The following is a 22,159-nucleotide window of genomic DNA, read 5'->3' on the forward strand; positions in this document are numbered from 1 at the left end:
CACAGCCCTCTGGCTCAGCTTTGCACCTTTTGTCCCCTCCACAGGGAATCAGTTCAGGCAGCTCATCTGTCCAAAACATGAATGAAAAAAAATGGCATTAATTTGGGCAATCCACTACCTCCCAGTCATGAGGGAGGGAGGAACTATAAACCCAAAGTAGCTGGAGGGTCCTGTGGGACTCAAAGAGTGGGAATAAGGGCATCAGAACGACGTTGGTTTATAGAACGTTTCAACTGAAAGAACGAAGCCCATGGAAACGGGCTTCAGAGTTAAGTTAAAGCACAAAATGTAACAGGCAGGGTGGAGGAGACCTCAGCAGGAACCAGCGCCGGCGTGTCCAGCCCGAAAACATCAACGCGCAGTATGTACGGGCGGATCTCTGGGGCTTCCGGCTCTTCCGAAGGCGGACGGCGCTGGAATACCGCCGAGCTCGGCGCTCCCGGTCTTTCCAAGCGCGGACACGGCTGGAACTCCCCCGAGCTCGGCGCTCCCGGTCTTTCCAAGCGCGGACACGGCTGGCACTCCGCCGGGCTCAGCGCTCCCGGTTTTCCCGTTGCCCCGCCCACGAGCACGCGCGCCTCGCCCGGTCACGTGACCCCGACCCGTCACCGTGCAGAGGGGCGAGCGCGATGCGCGGCCCTCGCGCGCCGCGGTCCCCGGCCCCGGAAGTGGCGCCGCTGCGGAGGCGCCGGGCGGGATGGGGGAGTCGATCCCGCTGGGTGCGCCCGTGCCGGTGGAGCAGGCCGTGCTGGAGACCTTTTTCTCCCACCTGGGCATCTTCTCCTACGACAAGGCCAAGGACAACGTGGAGAAGGAGCGGGAGGCCAACAAGAGCGCGGGGTCCAGCTGGCTGGCGCTGCTGGCCGGGCTGGCGCACCTGGCGGCGGCCGAGAAGGCCTATCACAGCATGACCTTCCTGGGACAGAAGCTAGGTACCTTTCCGGGGGAGGAGGGACTGGCCCCGCCGTCTCAGGCTGTGGCTCTCTCTCCCCGCTCCGGGCCCGCCCGAGCCGGGGGCCTGCCCCGGGTGCGGCTCCGCGGGGGAAGCGGGCGGTGTGAGGCCGTGTTAGCCCGTGGGTACACAGAGCTGAGTACCTGAGGGACTTGAGGTCTGTACCTCGGCCTGGTGCATCTGAAAGACAAGTGCTGGGTCAGCAAGTGTCCCTGGGCCCGGGGAGAAATCGGCTGTGCTGTTTGGGCTGCGGCTAAAGAATAAACAAGAGTGCATGCAGGTGCAGTGCAGGTGGCACGGTGGCTCCTGTGCCAATCGATGCAGCTCTTCGCTGGCCGGCAGGCTACCTGCTTCCCCTTCCCAAAATTTAGCTAGAGATATTTCTGTGCTGAGATTCTCTGGCTGAGATCTGGGCAAAGGTGAGCTCAGTGGGGTGACGAAAGGATTAAAGCTGATGTTAGATCTGCGTATGTGCAAGTACTTGGGGCTGGAGATAGCATCCTACAGACTCTGCAGGATCTCAAGAAGCTTTGGCCACAATCTCGGCTGCTTCTTGCTTTCTTAGTGCATAAATAGAAAAATCCCAAACTGGCACAGGATGAGCTGTCATCATGTTTCCCTCTGGACAAGGCTGCTTGTTTTCTCTTTGAACTGCAGACAAGCATGGAAAATGGATCAAGGGATATGGGTCTGATGTGTAACACAGTAAAGCATCAAGAAAATTCTGCTTTGGTGTTTAAGTGGTGACTTGGAACTATTTTATATATTTACAGACAACACTGTCTATAAGACTGACTTTAAAAGTTAATTTGGTGCTTGCAGAAAGGATGAAATTGAGAACAGAAAGGACAAAGTTTTGTTTGTTTATATACTTCATGGGCAACTACAATAGACGATTCTTCATCCTGCCCATGACATGAGGGCTACTCATGGCTTAGGAAGGGAGCTGTTTCACAATGATATCCAGTTCTCTGTCTTTCTACCTCAAATTGCTAAGGTCACCTTTGAACATTATATATGTAAAATGGATCCACCCTTACAAAATTTATAAGCAGTTTCAATGTGGAACCTAAATTTGGAATTTTTAAAAGTTCCACCAACCCAATCCCTGTGATCCTTGCTCTGCTGCAGCTGTTGAGTGCCACAGTGGCACATAAGTTCTTCTGTAAATAGAAAGTGTGAAATAGGGTTAGTACATTTGTGCAGTCTTTTGGTAGTGTCAAAGTTAAATATCCTTTCCTTTGACCCTCTACTTCTGTCTTTTTTTCTTTTTTAAATTTCTCATAGTGTTGAGCAGGTAGAAGGAAGCACAGACAACTTCTTCCCCCTTGTCCCCCTCACCCCAGGTTTTAGTTATGGATTAACCTGCACTGTGGTCTCACTGAGATAAAGTGTGATTGTTTTTGCTTTGAATTTTGCTTTATATTAAGACCGTGTAGGGACTAGGAACGTTTGACTGGTAAACACAGATGTCACATGGTTCTGGCTTAAAGGTTGCTTTGCAAATTTGAGCGCTTTGTGATTGAAGAGGGGTTGCTAGGGGAATTCTCCCCAAAAGATCTAGAATTAATTAATTTGATGGAGGCTATTAAAGTTTGATTAGTCACATTAAGATGACTTGATTCTTCTGATTCCCATAGATGACAGTATTTGCAGGTCACGTATCATAGTAGCAAATTTAACTGAACCCTTGTTTTCTGAAAAGTCACACCATAACTGAGGGAGTTGAAGTTTTGCAGCAGTCATTGGCTGCTGAGATATAAACTGGACAAGAGTGGCTTGTGTGAAATTACATAAAGTGCTTCTGAGCATATGCTCTGTGTAATTCAGTGACAAAATAACATACTGAATTTTGTTTCTTGGTTAAAAGAAATACTGTGATCAAACAACACTTAGGAACAGCTAGAAGAGAACAAGCATGGTTATGTAGAATTTTCCAGTGTTGCTGTCTATCTTTGCTGTCCCTGAATTTTGGTAATACCTCCATATTTATCTGAACAGGTGGTCAGTCATTCTTCAGCCGAAAGGACTCCATCCGAACCATCTACACATCTCTGCATAATGAGCTGAAGAAGGTGGTGGCGACGGGTCACAATGCACTAGGAGGAACAGCTCCTCACTTGGAAGAGCTGCTTTCTCACCTGTCTGAACAGCTCTGTTTTTTTGTTCAGGCTCGGATGGAAATTGCTGACTTCTATGAAAAAATGTACACGCTCAGCACCCAAAAGTTCATTAACTCTGAGGAACTGGTAAACATTTTGGAATCCATCTTAAAGAAATACAGCTCAAGGTCAGTGCTTGTTTGCTGGCAGTACATACTCAGACACGTGATCTGTAACAACTGATGTTGAAGTTCAAAGCAAGCCTAAAGACTTTGCTGTCCTTTGACTGCTGAGCAGCACAGCTTCTTCACGAATGCATAAGTCTGTGTTGGCCAGCAGCATCATGTTTCAAAATATGAGTCCTCCAAAGAAGAAAAATAACAAAAGGAGAGTGTTTCTGCTTATGGTGTTCTAGGACCCTTCCTCCCTATTCCTTAATACTCAGCATATTTGTTTTCAGCAGAGAGGATGAGTGATTTTCGTTATATATAAGGTGCAAGGCTTCTTGCGCTTTTTCTTTGGGAGGGGAGAGGAAACAAGTCTTAATTCTATATGGACTTCAGTAAAAGTGACATATAAATAAAACAAGATACTTGTGCGACAGTTTTACTTTTCAGGCTAGAATATACGTCTGCTTAATTCTAAGAGCTGCACCACAGCTATCTGGCCTACCTGGAAGGGTTTTATGGTACTCTGTTAACCACTTCTCTTGAGAGGTCTTGGAGCCAGGAGAAGAAGCACCTCTGAGCCTTCAGTCCCATTATTGTGTGTTGAAGTTAAGATCTAATAGTTCCTGTTAAAAGAATCCCAGAATGTTTCTAAGTGATGCTGGGGTGGGTATTGCACATCTGACATATGTGAGCCTTGAAAGTGATGGCAGTTTAAAAACGAGAGAATTTTTGAATGCTTGTCAACACACTCAAATTCTACCTCTTTATTTTAAACCAAAGCAAATCTTCATGAGTGAAATAGTGTCTAAGATGTTTGGGGAGGATATTCTTAGGTCTTACTTTTTTCAGTTATGATTTTTAAAGGGTTCACCTAGGAAAAATAAAAATAACTCAGTGCCGCTTTCTGATATTCCAAATTTGAACACTGCAGGTGACTTCCTTATTTTTTAGGAATAACCTTAGCAAATTGCTACATAATTTTGCAATCTGAAAATCAAAACTACTTTAATATGATCTTACTAGTGATGTTTTGGAGTTCTTGGCTTGTGAACCCATACAGTGGGTCAGGGCTGTTAGCCCAATAAAAAGCTGAAACTTATATATGATTTCCTTGGTGTGATAAACATTAAGGAGGAAAGGGAAGTACGTTTGGGGGGGCTTTTTTGAAAAGTTGAGTTATGTTGTACACGAACCATTGCCATCTGTTCTGAGCATGTGCTGAATCAACAGCACTGTTAAAAATCTGAAAACCAAAACTCATACTTTGATGAATTGATTGGAGATTGTTGCATACAAAATGTTTTACTATCCTATTTAAATAGATTTCACCTCTGTACTTCTAAGGCATTGTTATATATTATATAATGTGTTTATATAACATACATTATATAATTATATGTATAATAACATCTTAAAAGAAAATAAGTAGTGTCTCCCTGGGAAAAATGCTGATGTTTTTGCTTTGAGTTAACAAGCAATTCCAAGATGGAGACAATATAAGATGCTGTTAGAGCTGATTCAGTAGCTGCAGTGTGGCCCTCCCCAGTCACATAGTGAATATTTCTGAAAAAAAGTGGGCATAATGATATCTTCCTTTTGTCCTTTCTTTCAGTTTCTTCATATGTCAGATCAGTTTCTGGGAGCTGTTATGTTGATGTGTACTGGCTGGAAGGCATTTCTGATTTACAGTCTCTTATCCACTCAGACGAAAAGTCAAATAAACTCATCCTTACCCAGTCTCTTTCCTCTGTCAGTATATTCCTCACTTGTCGTTGAGGATGTGTGCCATTATTTCAGTCAGCTGTGCTAAGGCCAGACAGGGCATGTGTTTTCTAGATAAGTTCTGGCCTTGGTTTCTTTCCTTTACATGCGAAAATAGCTGTTCAGATGGTGTAGATGGTGTAGAAATGCTTGCTGGTAAAGGAACAGTTGAATTAATTTACTGTTAACAAGTCATATTGTCTGTATCTGAAAAATCATTAGTTATTAAGTAGTTTAAAGCTATTTTGTTACTTTTTTTTTGTTACTACTTATTGCTGACTTGTACACAGCCAATACTAGACATTTTCCTCTCCATTTCTCTTTAGAATACAGCTGGAGAAGCAACTTTTCATGAAATTTTTTACTGTTGGTTTTGAGTGGGATCTTAACTGAAATAATTAAAACAGCATCAGGAACGGGTTCCTTTAAAAGCTTAGTATAAAATGAATTAGTAACTAGAAAACCTATTTGTATGTAATAATTTTTAAGTGTTGAATGTTCCTCATCCAGTCAGCATTTTGTAAATACATGTGTGAATGTGTGATATATGGATGGAAATAGAAAGAAAAGTGTGACTTCTTCATAGTCTGCAAAACAAAACTCTACTATCCCTCCACTTCCAAGAATGAATGGGGGGGGGAATTTTCCAATGTCTTTTTAAGTTTTTAGCACTCTGGCTTATTAAAATATCATAAAAACATGTCTGTTTTGCACAGAAGCTCAGATGCTTCTGTGTTACAAAACTCAATTATATATCAGCAGATATATTTAGTAGATAACTTGTTAGCTTACTCTGCAACCGTATTAGCATACTCTGCAAGCTTCTCAGCTGTGGCTGAGGTGTGTATTTTTGGATTAAAACAGTTTAGCAAGTCCCGCTGTGCAGTGAAACATTAAGAAAACCATGAAGCAAAGTAGAGGTGGGAAGCTGTACATCATACTGTTAATGCAAGAGACTTTAGCAGTACTGAGTTAGTTTAGATTTTTAAACTGCTTTGAAGAATAACCTTCTTGGTCTGACTGCAAGTGTGTTGAAACCACTGTGCTGTAATAGGGACTGTCTGGAACAAATAATCTTGTATAATGCTTTTTTACACTCTCATAATACACAGCAACAAAACTGGTTTGTTTGGTGAATACCAAAACCATTGGAGATCTTCAATGTTGACTGTTAGCAGAATATTATTTTTGATTGACTCTTGTTCAGTTTCTCGAAGAAATGTAAGTGTGCTCTGGACTTCTCAGAGTGGCCAGTAAGCACTTATCTCTGCTATAGCAGGTTGAGCTGGCAGTTGCTGATGTGTACTGTGTACAGAAGGTGGCTGGTCACCCAGCCTGACCTGTTTGCACAACGTGGTGCATCAGGTTTATGATATTCATATTTCATTTTCTTCAAATAAATTTGGACTTGCGTCTTAATAACAAATCCTTTCAAGACTCAAATTGTGGCTTTCAAAAAATGAGCTGCTTAAAAATAGTGACAGAATTGTCAGACTATTTTCACAAGCCTAAGAATTAATGTTTTGACAAGAACCCGATAGAAAGTCAAATTAAAAATAATGAAGGGAGAGGGGAAGAAAAGCACGCAATTTTCGTTCTCTCTTCTACTCCATAACAAAATGAAGTGTTTTGGTTTTGAACCAACTATGTCCAAAATGGGTTGTATGTATTGTGTCCTGAAAGCTGAAGGGAATAATGGCATAATAGCTTTGTCTGAAGATCAGCTGTTAAAAGTTGAAAAAAATCAGTATGAACTTCTTTGTTTTAAACCAAAACAAGACCCAAGATATTTTTCTGAAGTGAGAGGATAAATCTGTCTTTACTTAAATGGAAACCTCATCAAGTCTTATCTTTGAACTATTGGTTGTTCTTTGTTGAAGACCTCTTAAAGAGTCCTAAATGCTAATGAGGGAACACATTTACCAAAAAGGCCACTTCTGTCTTTGCTGAAGGCTCATTCCTTCAAAGTTGCATATTTTACATTACAGTTTTTCCATTTCAATTAAGTATGTTATTATCAATAATTTTATAAGTTCACAAGTAATGTAAGTATCATGGGAAGAGAGGTAGGCTGTATCTGTTTTCTTTTCCTCCTGATACTTAGAAAAAATAAAATGAGAAGAGAAAGCTGTAGAATGGATTTTTAAAATTCCATTTCATCGAGATTTGTTCTAATAGCAGGATCACTCCTGTGAATAAGATGTGCATTGAGGTGTTGATTTTGTTTGGTTTTTTTTAACATCTTTTAAATTGAGAGCTGATTTTTGACCTGAGTTTTAGTAAGATAAATTGGTTGTTTCACCATCTTCGTTGTGATATGACAAAATCCTGCCAAATGTTTTTTCCACTCATTGCTTTTAGTACACCAAGGTTTGAAGTTTGAGATTTGGTTAATTGGTAAATACAGTTAATTATGGTTCCATTGACTAATTTTCTGTTACAATTTTAGTGTGACTTTAACCAAAAAAAAAAAAAAGAAAAGAAAAGCTCAACTTGGCTTCCTCATAGCTTTCCTGTACAGATTTATAATCCCCTTGATTTAACTTAACATCTTACTGCTATTCCAGAACTATCAAGACGTATTTTCTTGCAAGAAGGGATTTAAAATTGGAACAAGACCACCTGGATTTAAAGAGAAATGGTGTTATAGTAGTTAATGGATCAAGATAAACAGTGATTGATCTTGAACTGATGAAATATAACTCCCTTACTTTGATAGAGAAATGTCTGATGGCTGTTTTTTGTCAAATGTGAAGTACTGTTTGTTCATGAAAATATTTACCCTAATTATGTAAAAAGAACTTTTTAAAAAATTAACAGTATTGTTTAGTTTATACTTTGTTCTGCTTTCATATTTTATCTTCTGTCTGTTAACTGGCAAATGCTGTCTGATTATTTCATTGTTGTGTACAGCAGTTCTCATGTCTTGACTAAAATTATGTTTTCTAGATTTCATCATCCAATCCTCAGTCCTCTTGAAAGCAGTTTCCAGCTGGAAGTAGATGTGCTTGCTCATCTCTTAAAGGCTCAGACTCAGATCTCAGAGTGGAAGTTCCTTCCGTCCCTGGTCAACTTGCACAGTGCTCACACAAAACTACAGACTTGGGGTCAAATTTTTGAGAAACAACGAGAGACCAAGAAGCACCTGTTTGGAGGGCAGTCTCAGAAGGCTGTACAACCTCCACACCTCTTCCTCTGGCTGATGAAGCTCAAAAACATTCTCCTTGCCAAGTTTAGCTTTTACTTTCATGAGGCCCTTAGTCGACAGACAACAGCATCTGAAATGAAAACTTTGACTGCTAAAACAAATCCTGATTACTTTGGGAAAATTTCCAGCTTCATCCGGAAGTATGATGCCATCAATGTTTCCTTAATTTTTGACAATCGTGGATCGGAGAGTTTCCAGGGACATGGTTATCACCATCCCCATTCATACAGGGAAGCCCCCAAAGGAGTGGATCAGTACCCTGCGGTGGTGTCTCTGCCCAGTGACAGGCCTGTCATGCACTGGCCCAATGTGATCATGATTATGACTGATAGAACCTCTGACCTCAACAGCTTGGAGAAGGTTGTTCACTTCTATGATGACAAAGTCCAAAGCACGTACTTTCTGACGCGCCCTGAACCTCACTTTACCATTGTAGTTATTTTTGAATCCAAGAAGTCGGAAAGGGACTATCATTTTATTTCTTTTCTCAATGAAATTTCACATTCTCTTAAGAACTCCAAAGCTTTTGCGAGCTTGAAGCCTGGATCCAAAGGGTGAAATACAGACTGTTTACAAGTTGTCAAGGCAGTATGTCAGCCTTGAGGGAGCTGTAGCTTTCAAGAGTTACATAAATTTGTGATTCTCAGAGTCTAATTGAAAAGGAACTTTTTTTTTAATGTTATAAGTTCCTTTCTTTTAAGCTAGCAGACACTTGAAAAGTATTTTTGGGCAGTACTCAGTGGGGCAATTTAATTGTGGGGTGCTAAATAGCCACAGTGGGATTTTTTTGGTGTGGTTTTCAGTATTCAGTATGATTTATTTTTTCAGTCCAACAATTTTGTTGCCTGTATCAGAAAGGAATATATGCACTTTATCTTAGTCTGATCACTGACTGTCTTCTACAGAGTTTATTGAAAATGTCGTAAGGATGTATCTTTTCAGAAAACTGCATTGCCTGACAGGAATGATTTCTGGGAACTAAATGCTGATGCAAGGGAATATTAGAAAAAGTGAACCTGCAAGGATACATTTTAAATAAAAATATGAGAATCAGGAAAAGCACTATTGTTAGTTATAATTTAGTTTTCAAAGGGTTTAAAATGATAATTGAGGTCCCTGACACTGTCTGTTAAGCACCAGTCTCAGTTATAAATGCCCTGTGTCAAAAAACTTGGTCATTGCTCCAGAACTTGGACTGGGGCAAGAAAAACTGCAGCATGGGCTGGAAGGCCAGTATTCACCGGAGTGCTGTGACAGTGTGGGTACAGGAATAGTCTTGGCTCAGACTAACTGAAGGAGACAAGCTGAAGTTGCACAGGTGTTCTAGAAGGAACAGCTCCACAGAAAAAGCAGCAAAGCTGTTTTCAAATTGTGCTTTTGTCTGGCTAACTTAAAAGAGAAGCAAAGAAAGGCAGTAGGAAATGCCCTTTGTAAATAATTTATTTTCTAGTTTGCTGTTCATCTCAACCTGGATTTGTTTTCAGATTTTTATAAATGCATAGTTTTTTCAATCTGTTCAGTTTTAAATAATTTAATAATTAAGCCAAAACACTGGGGATTTGGATTTAAATATATAGCCTATGCAGTGTGTTTACCTCATTCTAAAATGTCTCTTTCACCACTTCTAGACTGCAAGTTTGGAAAAAGTATATTTTCTAGTTACCCCGAAAGTGCTTTAATTTGGAAATCAGTATTTCCAAATACAATAAAAGGGTCAATTTGGCTGTACCTGTAGCCTTACATTGCAGGGTTCTAACTGTTAGCTATGCAGTTGTGCACATGCTTTTATGGGAATTCAGGAACACTTATATACATATATAAGTGTAGTAAAATTAAGTCATTAGTTGACACTTGGTAAGGTGTAACATCAGGTTTAATTTAAAAGGGAGTTTAGGTCAAAATGTTGGTTTCTGTTAAGACTGAAATATGAAAGGTACCATTGCAAACGTGTCTTTTAATGATTCCCTTTCTCTCCCACTTAAAGTTCTGGTAACTTGTTTTGCCTGGCTGCAAGTGCTGATTTTTTAACAATCATATAAGCACATTCTGTTCTCAAAATGCAAGCTCTGACTTGCCACTTTGTGCCAAAAGGAGCCTTCTGTGCTTTGCTATAACTGTTGTGAATATCTGTGCTATTGCCTTTCACCTGAAGTCTCAGTCTGACTTCAGCATCACTCTCAAAAGCTCAGTCTGCTCTTCGTTGCTGGAAAATAACCAGAGTTGCAAATATACCAGAAACTGGAGGATACCTGTTTGTAACAGCATTACACTTTGCAGCTTGAATTGCTCTTAACAGCACAAAGTTGCAAATGACAGTATTGAGAGAGTTTGAGTGCTTCCCTCTGTGGGACAGTGACCTTGTAATAACATTGTAATTTTGACTTCCTCAGCCTGAGTAATAAGAATCTGTTGCTAGAACTGATTCCCAGTCTTCAGCAGTGTAATAAAGTGTTGTACAAAGTCTGTCTGCCTGTACAATATTTCCCTGTCATATTAACTATCTATAGAAAAGAGGAAAGAAAACAGGAAAGAGACTATGTGTGGTACAGGCACCTTCTTGTTCATTTCTGAGTTGCTGGGGATGAGTTGGAAGAAGTGAAGGAGAAATCTGATGCCCTTTGGAGCAGCTTTTAACGGTTGTTGAAATGGCTACAGGCTGTTCTCAATGGTTTTTATGGGGAGAGGAAAAGGAGATGACTGTTCAGCAGACCTGGTAGTTCACTGCCCATACTCCTGCCACTGTGTTTGGCAAGTGGTGTCTCAGAATAGGGAAGGGATGTTAGGTGATGTTTCTGTGCAGGAGGAGGTGAGACCTGCTTTGCCTCTTATAAATTCTAAGGTGGTTTGCTGCAGTTTTCTTCACAGAATCTTGGAGAAGCAGCCAGAGGGGCCTTCTGACTCATGGGTAAGAAGTTCTGAATATTTTGGTTGATGAAGAAACAAAGGGAGCCATAACCATTACCCTCATGGTGTGGGAAGGGAGGGAATGGGAGAGATGTGCAGGCGGTGGAGAGAACTGGGTGCTGGAGAAACTTCTGTGGAGCTGTCTGGGTTTCAGAGTCCTGTCCCTGATACTCTCCTTGTTAAGATCTCAGCCTTAAATTAATACAAGATGGGAAGCAGAAAATTGAGACTGTAGGAAGTAGCTTGGATGAGAACAGGTGAAGCTGAAGAGAGGTGACGCTAGAATCAGTATCAAATAGTTTTGCAGAGTTGAGGTGTGCTATACCAAAAACTGTGTGTGCGGTGTGAGTGTGTGTGATGAATGAATATAGATTTGTTAAACCCATGAAAAATTCTGGCACAGTTCTTATTTCTTGCTTTGAGGAGTTTGTTTTAAATTACAAATAAGGTAGTTGGGAGTCTGAGTTGGGTTCAAACTGAAAGAGGGGAAATTTAGGTTAGATATATGGAAGAAATTCTTTGCTTTGAGGGTGGTGAGGCACTGGAACAGGTTGTCTAGAGAAGTTATGGACACCATACTTGAACTGGTGTTCAAGGTCAGGTTGGATGGAGGTTTTAGCAACCTAGTCTAGTTCAAGGTGTCCCTGCTCATGGCAAAGGGGTTGGAACTAGATGATCTTGAAGGTCCCTTCCAATCCAAACCATTCTATGATTCTATATCGATGATGTAAAATTGGCTAGACCAGTAATGAAAACCTGCGTAATTAAGCGAGGAGGAGAAAATGTCTGTGGAGTAAGTAAAGGAACCAGAAACTCAGTAACTGGAAAAAAAAATATATTCGTTACTAACTTCAGTACTGGAAAGATTGATCAGTCTCTTTACTGTAAGAACTGGAAAAGAAATACACTTTTGCTGAGCTGGGTGATATCCTGTCTGGCAGCTTTTCCTCTGCACCAGTGTAGCTAAGCAAGATTAAATGTACTAATGTGCTTTAAAAGTCTCATATAAATTACTACTTTAAGTGCAAGATATAAAGATGTTTGTGATGGTGTACTGAAAGCCATCACTTCCAGACATATTTAAACATTTTTAAAACAGGTACTGAGATTTGATATTCCAAGTGCCACTCAGATTGCTTATAATAGCAGTGTGGAAGCTTATCTTGCAGTAAATTGCATGTACCTCATCACTTACTTCAGTCCATGAGGATTTTGGCAGAATATTTAATTTAGTAACCTTTTGCCTGCAGTGTGATTTTTGACAGCAAATGTATTCTAAGAACTCCTAGGTGTTTTATATTTCTGTCTTGTAAGCTGTTTTCTTCAACATGTGTTGTTCAGGTTTTTTTCTTGAATAAAATATCTTTCCTTTTCTCCTGCCTTTGCATGAAGAGAGTGCAGGGAAACTATTAATATATTTGGTATTGTGCTGCAAAGGACCGCAACATATGCATAATATTCAGGTTTTAATGATCTATAAGTAATGTAAGTTCCTGGTACCTATTTGAATACTAACACTTATTATTTATCTAATTGACTTTAAAAAAAAAAAAAAAGTCTGCACTATAACTGGAAGCAATTTTATGGCACTCACACAGTTGATTATTGCTCTGACCTGCTCTTCATATATGAACCTTTTGAAACATTTGTGATCATTCTAGTGGTAGTTCTTTGATATCATTTATCTGAGGATTCCTTGTGTAGGTCAGTCTGCTGCTGCCTTTGACTGCACTGGGTCCTGATCTTCTCATAACCAAGCTTTGCTTAAGAAAATCAGCAGTGTGCTGTACTTCATTCCTCAAGTCCTGTTTTTTGGCCCAGTGCCTACAACCCCTCCTCTTGCAGTAAGCACAGCTTGGCTCGTCCTGGGCTTGTGGTCAGCTTTGTGGTTGCTTCCAGAAGTGCTGGTACTAAGCTTAGTTGGCTGGAAAATTTGGTGTTTCTGCCCTGTTTTCTCCATCAGTCCTTACATCTGAAAGATATAAGCCAGCCCTGCCAAGGTGGATGCAGCTGAGGCCAAGCACTGCTTATTTGCTGGGGCTCTGCCTGAGCCTCAAGAGCGGTAGGTCAGTGTCCTGCCTGCTGGGGACAGCTGTTGTGTGGCTCAGCAGGGATGGCCTTCGGGCTGCGATTGTGCAAAGGCAGGAGCCGTTATGGGAAGAGCGGGAGAGGCTCTGGAAATGAGAATGCTGACAAAGGACAGCAACAGCATAATGCTTTGCAGAGCAGGCAGAAAATATAGAAGTCAAATGTAAGATGGAATTGGACTTTGATTTCCTGTTAGCAAAGGACTGATTTAAAGATTAAGTCTCCTTTGGAGAATAAAGGTATCAGATTTTTGCCATGAAATTGCTTTAGGTATTCAATCATTTTCTTCCAGGAACTGCCTCTTTCCCTCTCTTGTGCATGAACGCATTCAACATATTGCCTGACTTATTTTGCAATTGTTATGGGGCTTTTCTGGCAGAGTTTGCAGGCCTGAGTTCAGTTCTCTCCTAACTTTCAACATGGCGTTGCAGTTGCTGGTTTGTGGTTGGATAACAAAGTTCTCCACCTTGCAGCTGGGACCTGGCTGTGCCCTGGCCTCGTGTAGCAGCATGAGAATAGCAAAATAAGGGAGGAGAGAAGTCACTGCAAGATGAGCTGAAGCAGGTGACAGCTCTGGGACAGACAGGCAGGGAGAAAACAGATGCTGAAGGACTGCATTGCAGATGGACTGTGAGCAGAAGGTTTTTGTTGGCCCCTCTGTGTTGTGGCCTAATTTCACAGAAATCCGTATAGATTTTATGTCCTGAAAAAGCTATGCTAGACCCCGCCTGCAGTTGCAGCTGCTTGTTTTATGTGACTTCTTTGAAATAACTATACTGTTTCCAGGATGGTGGTGTTTAATCTTTAGATACCAACAATCTTGGCAAAGCAGCTATTTTTGGGCAGGTGATTAAGGCAGCCTTTGTGGTATCCCATTGTTAGATGGGATATGCTGCTACTGTGCTATAAGCGAACATCTGAAGCTTCAGAGCAATGCAATGTTGTGCTTTATTTGTGCAGGTCACTGCTGATAAGATAGAATATGTAGTGGCACTAAACTTTTTGCTCTGTGGTGTATGCTTCATTTGGTACAAAGGTACTGAGAGGTTTTTTAGTGTGTAAAAGTTGAATTGTTCAGAGCCAAAAAGAGCCAGCATCACCATGATCCTGTACTGGGATGCACAACATGGAACCAAGAATTGTAAATTTCCTGGGGAAAGGATGATGAGATCTTGAGCAAAATGAGGGCCAGCAAGAGATGCTAAGGGAGGCTGGAGGTGTCTAATTCCCAGCCTTTGATTTTGTCTTGGAGTTAGTTCTTTCTGGGAACAAGCAGAGGGCATTGTCTCCTGTAGTACAGAATGGCCTGATGGTCTCTTAAGCATTTACTTCAACCAAGTTCAATGTTGTCTTTCACCAGAGGATTCCAAGTCAACCTCTCACTTTTCTGTGTGGTTGTGCAGATGTTCAGCAGAGTCTCCGGGTATTTCTGCTACTTTCTCAGGTGAGGAGCAAACTTCCTCTCCCTGGATCATTCTCTTGTCAAATGGGGGATGAGAGGTTAAATTGTCTGAAGAGGAGAAACTCATCTGCTTTGTGGGTGGGTGCAGTCATCACTGTGTGAACAGTGAACAATAGCAAAAGGACCACCCTGCTTTCAGGAGGATCCAGGGTAGTGACTGCACCCTGGAGTTGCACATTCTCCCAGTGTGCTTGGGTCTGGTTCTTCAGGGACTGGAAGTGATGCTTCCCCAAGGACTGCCTGTGACTGCCTGAGACCTCCATATCACCTAGAGGTAAAACTCCAGGAATGTACAAGGCTTAAAGAATGAAAACTTGGGTTATGGTACCATGCGTTTAATGTGAGGGATCAACATTAGACTTGTAGTGGGAGAGCTGAGGCTGCTTTTGCCTCCAGCAGTACAGCTGGCTCATGTCCCCACTCCGAGAGATGCCAGCTCTTATCAGAGGGAATGGGGTGGGGGATTGGGAGTACTAACAGGTTTAGCCTTCTGTGTTTAATCTGATGATGCAAAGCTGTCCAAACTGTTTAAAAAAGTTGGTGGATTAATTCCCATTCTAGGTGTAGAGCTTGCCTCTGAGTAAAGTGCCTGGAGCTCTGCTGAAGGCAAGATGTGTAAGCTGAATAAAAGCTATCTTTCCCTTTTCTTCATGCATCCCTGTCCAGAGAGAGAAAGAGCAAATTACTTTGAACTGTCATTGGATAATAGCTTTTTGGAAAAAACCTTATCCTCATTTATCGTTACAGAAGCAAGGACTTACTGCAATGAATCAAGTTTTCACCCCACCCTCCTAAGAAATTTATCTACAATTTCACCTGCAAATTCAATACAGTGGGATGTATCTGATGAGCTGTCTCCACAGTGAAGTTATACTCTGCACTCAGGCTAGCTTTGCTTGGAGGACTCCAAAATTTTGTACACTGAGTTTTCCCAATACAGCAGTTGCCTCAAGCTGTCTGACCTGCTGACTGTACCTCACGGTGAGAAAAGTGGGAGGCAAATTTCCAAAGCTGTGCATTACTCGCTCTCAGGTATAAAAATAGATGAGTGTAAATCTTGGTCCAGCCTAGTGGGATTTGTGGCACTATCTAATTTTTCTTGGTGTCCCTGTAGACTGAAATACCCCTTAGACGTAATGCTCTCAATATCTAAATATGCTGTGGATGCCTCAGGCTCATCTGTACTTGGGAATGATTTGTTAAAACAATGGCTGCTACATTAGGAATGGTTCATTCTAGTTGTTTCTGACTGAAATTATAGGAGAATGGTGAAAAAAATCCCACCACCACCTTACTGTTGAGTTTGTAGTATGTCCAAGAAGGAGGTGCAAGTTCAGAGACAGAATAATCACAAGCTCTTGCCATATCTACCTTTAAAGCTGTCGACCAAAGTATCTTCAGGGGACTGATAAGATAATAATATATTGAAAGTGTAAGGCTCATGCTTCAGAGTGTAATTTGCTCATCAAGCACTGAGGGATTCGTCTGTCTGGAAGGTTATTCTGCAACTGTGCATTAAAGGGACTTTATTGTTTTATGCTTTTCATGTTAGCATTTTCTTAAGTACTTAAAAAATAAGGTATGCTTGAAAAGAGCCAGATACAGCTTTTTCAAAAGCTGCGAGTTTCACAGACTGCAGAGTGTGGGCACTTAATTCAGCACAGGTAAACAAATTCCTATTTGCAATTTTTGTGCCATTTCTTAATGCTTATGATCAATATGTTAAATTACGTTTTTGCCTCAGTAAAGCCAGACAACTGCCACTAGAGGGTAGTGTTAATACAGAAAGAAAAAAGTAATTTGTAATCTCTTTCCAGAATAAAATTATTTATACTCTCCTTATGCATGTATAAATATGAGATAGATTTTACTGCTCTAGTGAGATTTGTTTGAATCTTTTTGTCTTTCTTCCCCATAGAGTGATTTATGTAGTTCTGTTTCAGCTGTAAACAGCAATAGCGGGTATCTCGTTTCATACCTTAATGTATATATGAATACTAAAATGATGTTGTTTCCTCTTCTTTGTGAGAAACTTTTCTATTGAATTACAAAGAAAAAGCTATAAAAGAGCTTTTGTGATTTTTTTGTGATTTTTGAAAACTGCCCTTCATTTAAAATTGAATTTTATTTTAGAAAAGAGGGAGTGTTTTTTTTCCTTCCTTGCCTTTTTCTTCCTAAACAGTGGGAGAACTACATAATTATTGTTTACCAAGGCAGGGCTGTATGACCTGTTAAAGGCCACGTAGGGAGCATCAAGCTAGGGTTTAAGCCTAATGCAAAGTAATAGGATTTTGATAGTCTAATGTGGGCAGAGCTACTGTGGTATATAATTATATATATATATACATATGGTATAACAGTGTGTGTTTGTGTATATATATATACACATATATATATGTATGTATGTATATATATATGTATATGTATGGTATCACCATATATGTCTGATATATGGTTATACTGTACTAGCCAAAGTGGGGTTATACCACACCAACCCTGAGCATTAGAGGCTGAGGTGCAGGGATGGGGCAGTGCAAGGAATGGGTGGCTCAGACCCTGGGGCCAATGTTGTGCTGCTTTGGGTCATCATAAAACAATAGAACGGTTTGTGTTGGAAGGGACCTTAAAGATAATCTAGTTCGAACCCCCTGCTGTGGGCAGAAACATCTTCCACCTTTCACAGGCCCCACAAGATGCTGCTGCGTGTGCTTGGGCATGAGGGCTGTGGGCAGGTGCCTGTGCCACTCCACCGCTTCCCTTTGGCATGGAGATGGGGAGTTTTGCCAGTGCTAGCTACAGCCTGCATAAACCCCAAGGAGAACCTGCAGGAGGCAGAGGAGGGGTGTGAGAAATGAAGGGAAAGTGGAGGGGACACAAGGGTCAAAGAAGGAGCAGCCAACAGGGACCTTGTCTTCTCCCATCTGTTCTCCAAGAGAGGCACTTTCAGCATGATTTATACACACAGCGTGTACCTGCAGCATTTGGTGCAGGCATGGGCTTGCTGTGCCAGGGAGTCATGTCAGGGCAGTGCCCCCAGACTGCCACAAACTGCTCCAAACCTGTTGCATCCTTTTGTGATGGCAGCCAAGCTTGTGCTTCACCCTCTGCCCCCAGACCGGGTAAAAACTCAGTAATAATTGTATTTATTTTTCCTTCTTCCATGTTGGAAGGTAGCTGGATAAAAGACATTATCTAGCTGCAAACTTCTGAGCTTTGATGTGATCTGAAAAGCATTAGTGTTCCCTGTTGCTGTTTTACATCACTGCACACAATGACTACGCTGCCAGGGAGGCAGTGTCCCAGCCTGAGCTGGAGTATTAAAATGATAATCACGTGGGTTTTGGTGGTGCACAGTAAACACATTCTTGCACCATGACGATGTTGAAATCACGGCTCTTCAGGGGACAGGACGGTGCCTTTCAACTGATACTGTGACTGCATGCGTGGGATGCAAATACAGCGTGTAAAGCCACCCCATGGCGAGCTGGATTAATGGAACAGATTTTCAATGATTCATTGGGAAGATGAAATTTTCTACTTGCATTTAATCTTAGCCTGATAAATCACTCAGGGGAAAAAAAACCAAAACCAACAGTAAAATGCATGAAATTAGTGTTCTGATTTTGAGACAGACTTGGGTTTGGAGAACTGGCAGTAGTGGGGAGCTTGGCTGACAGTGTGGGGCTGAGGGAACATGGAAGGAGGTTGGATTAAACTGCAAAATAGGTTGGGGTGGGAGCGGCTGCAGGGCAGAGATGAGTGTTCTAGTGGCTCCTCCTCCTTTGCATGTTGGCCACTCTGTGTATGGTTAAAAACTAATGATGTTCAGCCAGTTACTATAGCAATGGTGTGGCATGAGTTGTCATGGTGATGGAGCAGAATTTTTCATCACATTCCTGCAGGAGGGTGATGGATGCCATTTTGGGGGCTCTGAACTTGACCATTTGCCTCATATCTTTTTCCTTGGTAGAAACACTTGCATCTGCTGCAGTCAGTGAACATGTCCTCCCAGTACCATTACCTGATTTTCCATGTCCTGGTGCTAAATTCTTCTTTCACATTTATAAAGTTAAGAACACTGTTAAACCATAAATTGCTAAGCTTAACCTAATTATGTGCACTATTATTATACAAGATGTGTTAATAAAACATACTTCTGCTACTAAGGCTGTTTCTGGACACTTAATCTTGTGTGTGTTCTTCACCTCTCTATCTGCCCATGATACAACTCAATAGGACATCGGTGCCCATATGAACAAATATAATTTTAAGCTGGTCTGAAGTAAATTTGCTTCAAATACACCCATTTAGGACAGAATAACCACAGAATCAGAGAATATGCTGAGTTGGAAGGGACCCACAAGAATCATCGAGTCGAACTCTTAACCCTGCACAGGACCATCCCCAAGAGTCCCACCATGTTCCTGAGAGTATCATCCAGACGCTTCTTGAACTCTGTCAGGCTTCGTGCTGTGATTACTGCCCTGGGGAGCCTGTTCCAGCACCCAACCACCCCTTGGGTGAAGAATCTCTTTCTGATATCCAACCTAAACCTCCCCTGACACAACTTCAGGCCATTCTCTCAGGTTCTGTCATTCATCACCACAGAGAAGAGATCAGTGCCTGCCCCTCCTCTTCCGCTCATGAGGAAGTTGTAGACTGCAAGGAGGTCTCCCCTCAGTCTCCTCCAGGCTGAACAGACCAAGTGACCTCAGCTGCTCCTCATATGGCTTCTCCTCAAGGCCTTTCACCATCTTCATTGCCCTCCTTTGGACACTCTCTAACAGCTTAATTTCTTTCTTGTATTGTAGTGCCCAAAACTACACACAATATTCAAGGTGAGACCACACCAGTGCAGAGCAGAGCAGAACATCCCCTCCCTTGACTGGCTGGAGATGCTTTGCCTGATGGCCCCCAGGACACGGTTGGCCCTCCTGGCTGCCAGGGCACTGCTGACTCATGTTCAACTTGCCATCAACCAGGACCCCCAGGTCCCTTTCCATGGCACTGCTTTCCAGCATCACATTCCCCAGCCTGTATGTACATCCAGGGTTACCCCACCCCAGGTGCAGAATGTGGCACTTCCCCTTGTTGAACTTTGTATAGTTCAACATGATGTATGTGCTGCCTTGGAAATGCATCTCTTTTATGCAGTTTTATTTCAATTGCCTTTGGTTTCTCTTCCTTCTTGGGCTTTAAGAGCAGTACACTATCTTTTTCCCTTACTTATGAGCTATATATCAGTTCCTCCTTGTCAGGACTTTTTTAATATAGGTGATCAATCGGACTAGTGCACTCTATGTAAATGATATTACTTTGAGTGATTCTTTCATTAGAAGAGCAGGTGTAATGCCTATTTTATGCCTATAGAAACCAACTGTTTCTTCAGTTGTGCAAGAAAGTAACCTAGACTGCAGAGCACATTCAGCAATTTGGTTTTGTAAGGATAGAAATGTATTCAGCTTGACTCAAGCTGACGGATATTTTAAAAGAACGTAACGTTCTGCTCATCAGCTGCTTTTAAAAATCCTTAAACCCTTCACTACATGTAAGTTTCTGTGCTAAACCATACACCTCAAAATGAAGCCTGATAAATGGCAGTAGTGGTGTTTCACAAGGGGGCTTACATACTGCTTTCATAAACGCTCATTTGCAGTCACCAGGAAGTCCAGGAAAGGGAAAGCCTGAATTTGAGTTGTACAACTTAATAGCACTGATATTTCATCAGTGTCCTCAAGTTCATTTTGTCCTGTGCTTTTTAACAGGTAAATTTGTGGTGCACCAGCAGAACTGTGTTAATTGCCAGGGAGCATAGGAACAGTACTGGCTCAGAGACATCTTGAGATTTGGACCTGTATAGTGCTGGGTAGGAATCTGGGTTATGTTTGAGGCTGCATCACTTTGGATTTAGGAAAGTAATTGCAGTGATATGTTTTAAGTCCTTTTTGTTTTAAAAAGCTCTGATTGCTGCATGCTTCAACATATGACTAATGTGAGGAGCTCCTGTTCACTACGTGCTCTGGAGTGCTTGTTCTCTAAACTAATCCCAGATCTTACAGAATCACTGTTGACATCTACCAAAGCTAGGGGTTTTTTTTCTTTAACTTTCCCCCTTCTTTGGAGCTTTATAATTACCCCAATAAATTATGTTAAACTCATTAATCTAAGAAACTAAGTTTTCAGAAATTCACTGAACTGTGTGGTTTCCATGTACTAATTTAAAAAAAAAAAAAAAGTGATACCTTGGGGAGAGTAAACTCTCAGCTGCAGGTTGCTGAGCTACCACTGTGGGCTGGTTCTGGTTTTCCAAACATGGGTCTCTCTTAGAAATTAGGTACAGAGTTAAGTGGACCTGTAATCGAATCTGGTGCAGCCCTTCTCGTTTGGCTTCTTAACAGGCTTCTCAGAGCCATTACTTTTACAAGAAGTTATGTGAAATATTGGGAAAATATTGTTCCATCTCATTAAAGATCTGGCAGGTGTAACACCTCTGTTGTATTATCTCATTGAACTACCATTTGTTGCTTTTCATGCAAAATATTCTGAGCTTTTGCTTGCTTGAATCTTTCAAGTACTGGACTTAAATCCACAGTGTCTTTGCATTGTCCCATTGACACAAAAACATGATTGCAAAGTGGGAGGCCTGTGCAGTGCCCATCTTATTCTTCAGGTGTTACATCAGCCCTGGAAGCCATTCGAAATCTCCTCAGATTGTCCCTGCTCTCCACTGGGATCTGCTCAGTTTACTTTTGTTTGGGTTAATACAAGTCTGTGGTCATGGGGCAATTGCAAATAAATGAAGTATGAAAGACTTCATGGGATCTTTATTTGGAGATTTATTCAGGCATAAACTGTGATGTAAATGCAGCTGGGTTCTAGATCAGGTGATGCCAGCAAATAAAGATTTGTAAACTGTGCTATTGTTCTACAGGTATATTATTGTGTGTGATTTTTGGAGAGTAACCTCAAGAAAGCTCATACCCATGGTGGGGTTTTTTTCTATCTTATCAGTCTTTCTGATGATAAAAGAAAACTGACTTTTGAAATCATGAGTAAACTCTGGCATTACACTGGTACAGATTAGAAGATTATGCCCAGACTTGTTGAGTTCTCCCACCCCTCTCTCTCCCAAATGAAAGACATAGTTTCTGTCCCTGTATCTTGAGAGAGGTGGATTTAACTACATTCAGCTGCTGAAAAATTTTGAAGGTTGATGAGATGAAGGATACTCTTTGAAGTCACATTAGTGACTTCTTACAGCAGAGGCTGCTCACAAGATTAGAGGATATGCAAGTATGCTAATAAGTAAATTTGTGTTTTATGAGCTCTGAGGGAACTTTTCAATGATGTTAAACTAACTCTACTGGATACAGTAAAACCTCTCATCTCTGGGAAAAGTGTTTATTTACAGGGACAGCATTGGTTCAGAAACTTGTTCTCTTGCTAGGAGGAGAGTTTATGAAATTGCTGCAAATATTTTAATAGGAAGCTCTGATGAGGGAATGTTTGTCC

At 41.4% G+C, this 22,159-nt stretch overlaps 1 protein-coding gene across 3 annotated transcripts; it reads left to right on the plus strand.

Annotated features, from left to right (window-relative positions):
* Positions 1-661: 661 nt before the first annotated feature.
* Positions 662-9,252, plus strand: CUNH12orf66 (chromosome unknown C12orf66 homolog). 3 transcript variants are annotated; one of them, XM_018080633.2, is made up of 4 exons: positions 662-932; positions 2,954-3,027; positions 3,106-3,242; positions 7,935-9,252. In XM_018080633.2, the coding sequence occupies exons 1-4, from the start codon at positions 698-700 to the stop codon at positions 8,749-8,751; spliced, it is 1,263 nt and encodes a 420-aa protein (XP_017936122.1). In that variant the 5' UTR covers positions 662-697; the 3' UTR covers positions 8,752-9,252. The 3 variants fall into 3 exon arrangements, with proteins under 3 accessions (XP_017936122.1, XP_017936123.1, XP_017936121.1); XM_018080634.2 differs by having other exon boundaries at positions 3,124-3,242; XM_018080632.2 differs by having other exon boundaries at positions 2,954-3,242.
* Positions 9,253-22,159: the final 12,907 nt, after the last annotated feature.

The sequence above is a fragment of the Manacus vitellinus genome, unplaced genomic scaffold, assembly GCF_001715985.3.
Source record: "Manacus vitellinus isolate BGI_N305 unplaced genomic scaffold, ASM171598v3 scaffold_5_pilon, whole genome shotgun sequence".
Taxonomy (NCBI): Eukaryota; Metazoa; Chordata; class Aves; order Passeriformes; family Pipridae; genus Manacus; species Manacus vitellinus.

Excerpts from the sequence above, each read along its gene's own strand:
- CUNH12orf66 (XM_018080632.2), top strand. The coding sequence starts at position 698 with ATGGGGGAGTCGATCCCGCTGGGTGCGCCCGTGCCGGTGGAGCAGGCC. Across the intron at positions 933-2,953 it reads CTTCCTGGGACAGAAGCTAG|GTGGTCAGTCATTCTTCAGC; the intron begins GTACCTTTCCGG and ends TTATCTGAACAG. Across the intron at positions 3,243-7,934 it reads TTAAAGAAATACAGCTCAAG|ATTTCATCATCCAATCCTCA; the intron begins GTCAGTGCTTGT and ends TATGTTTTCTAG.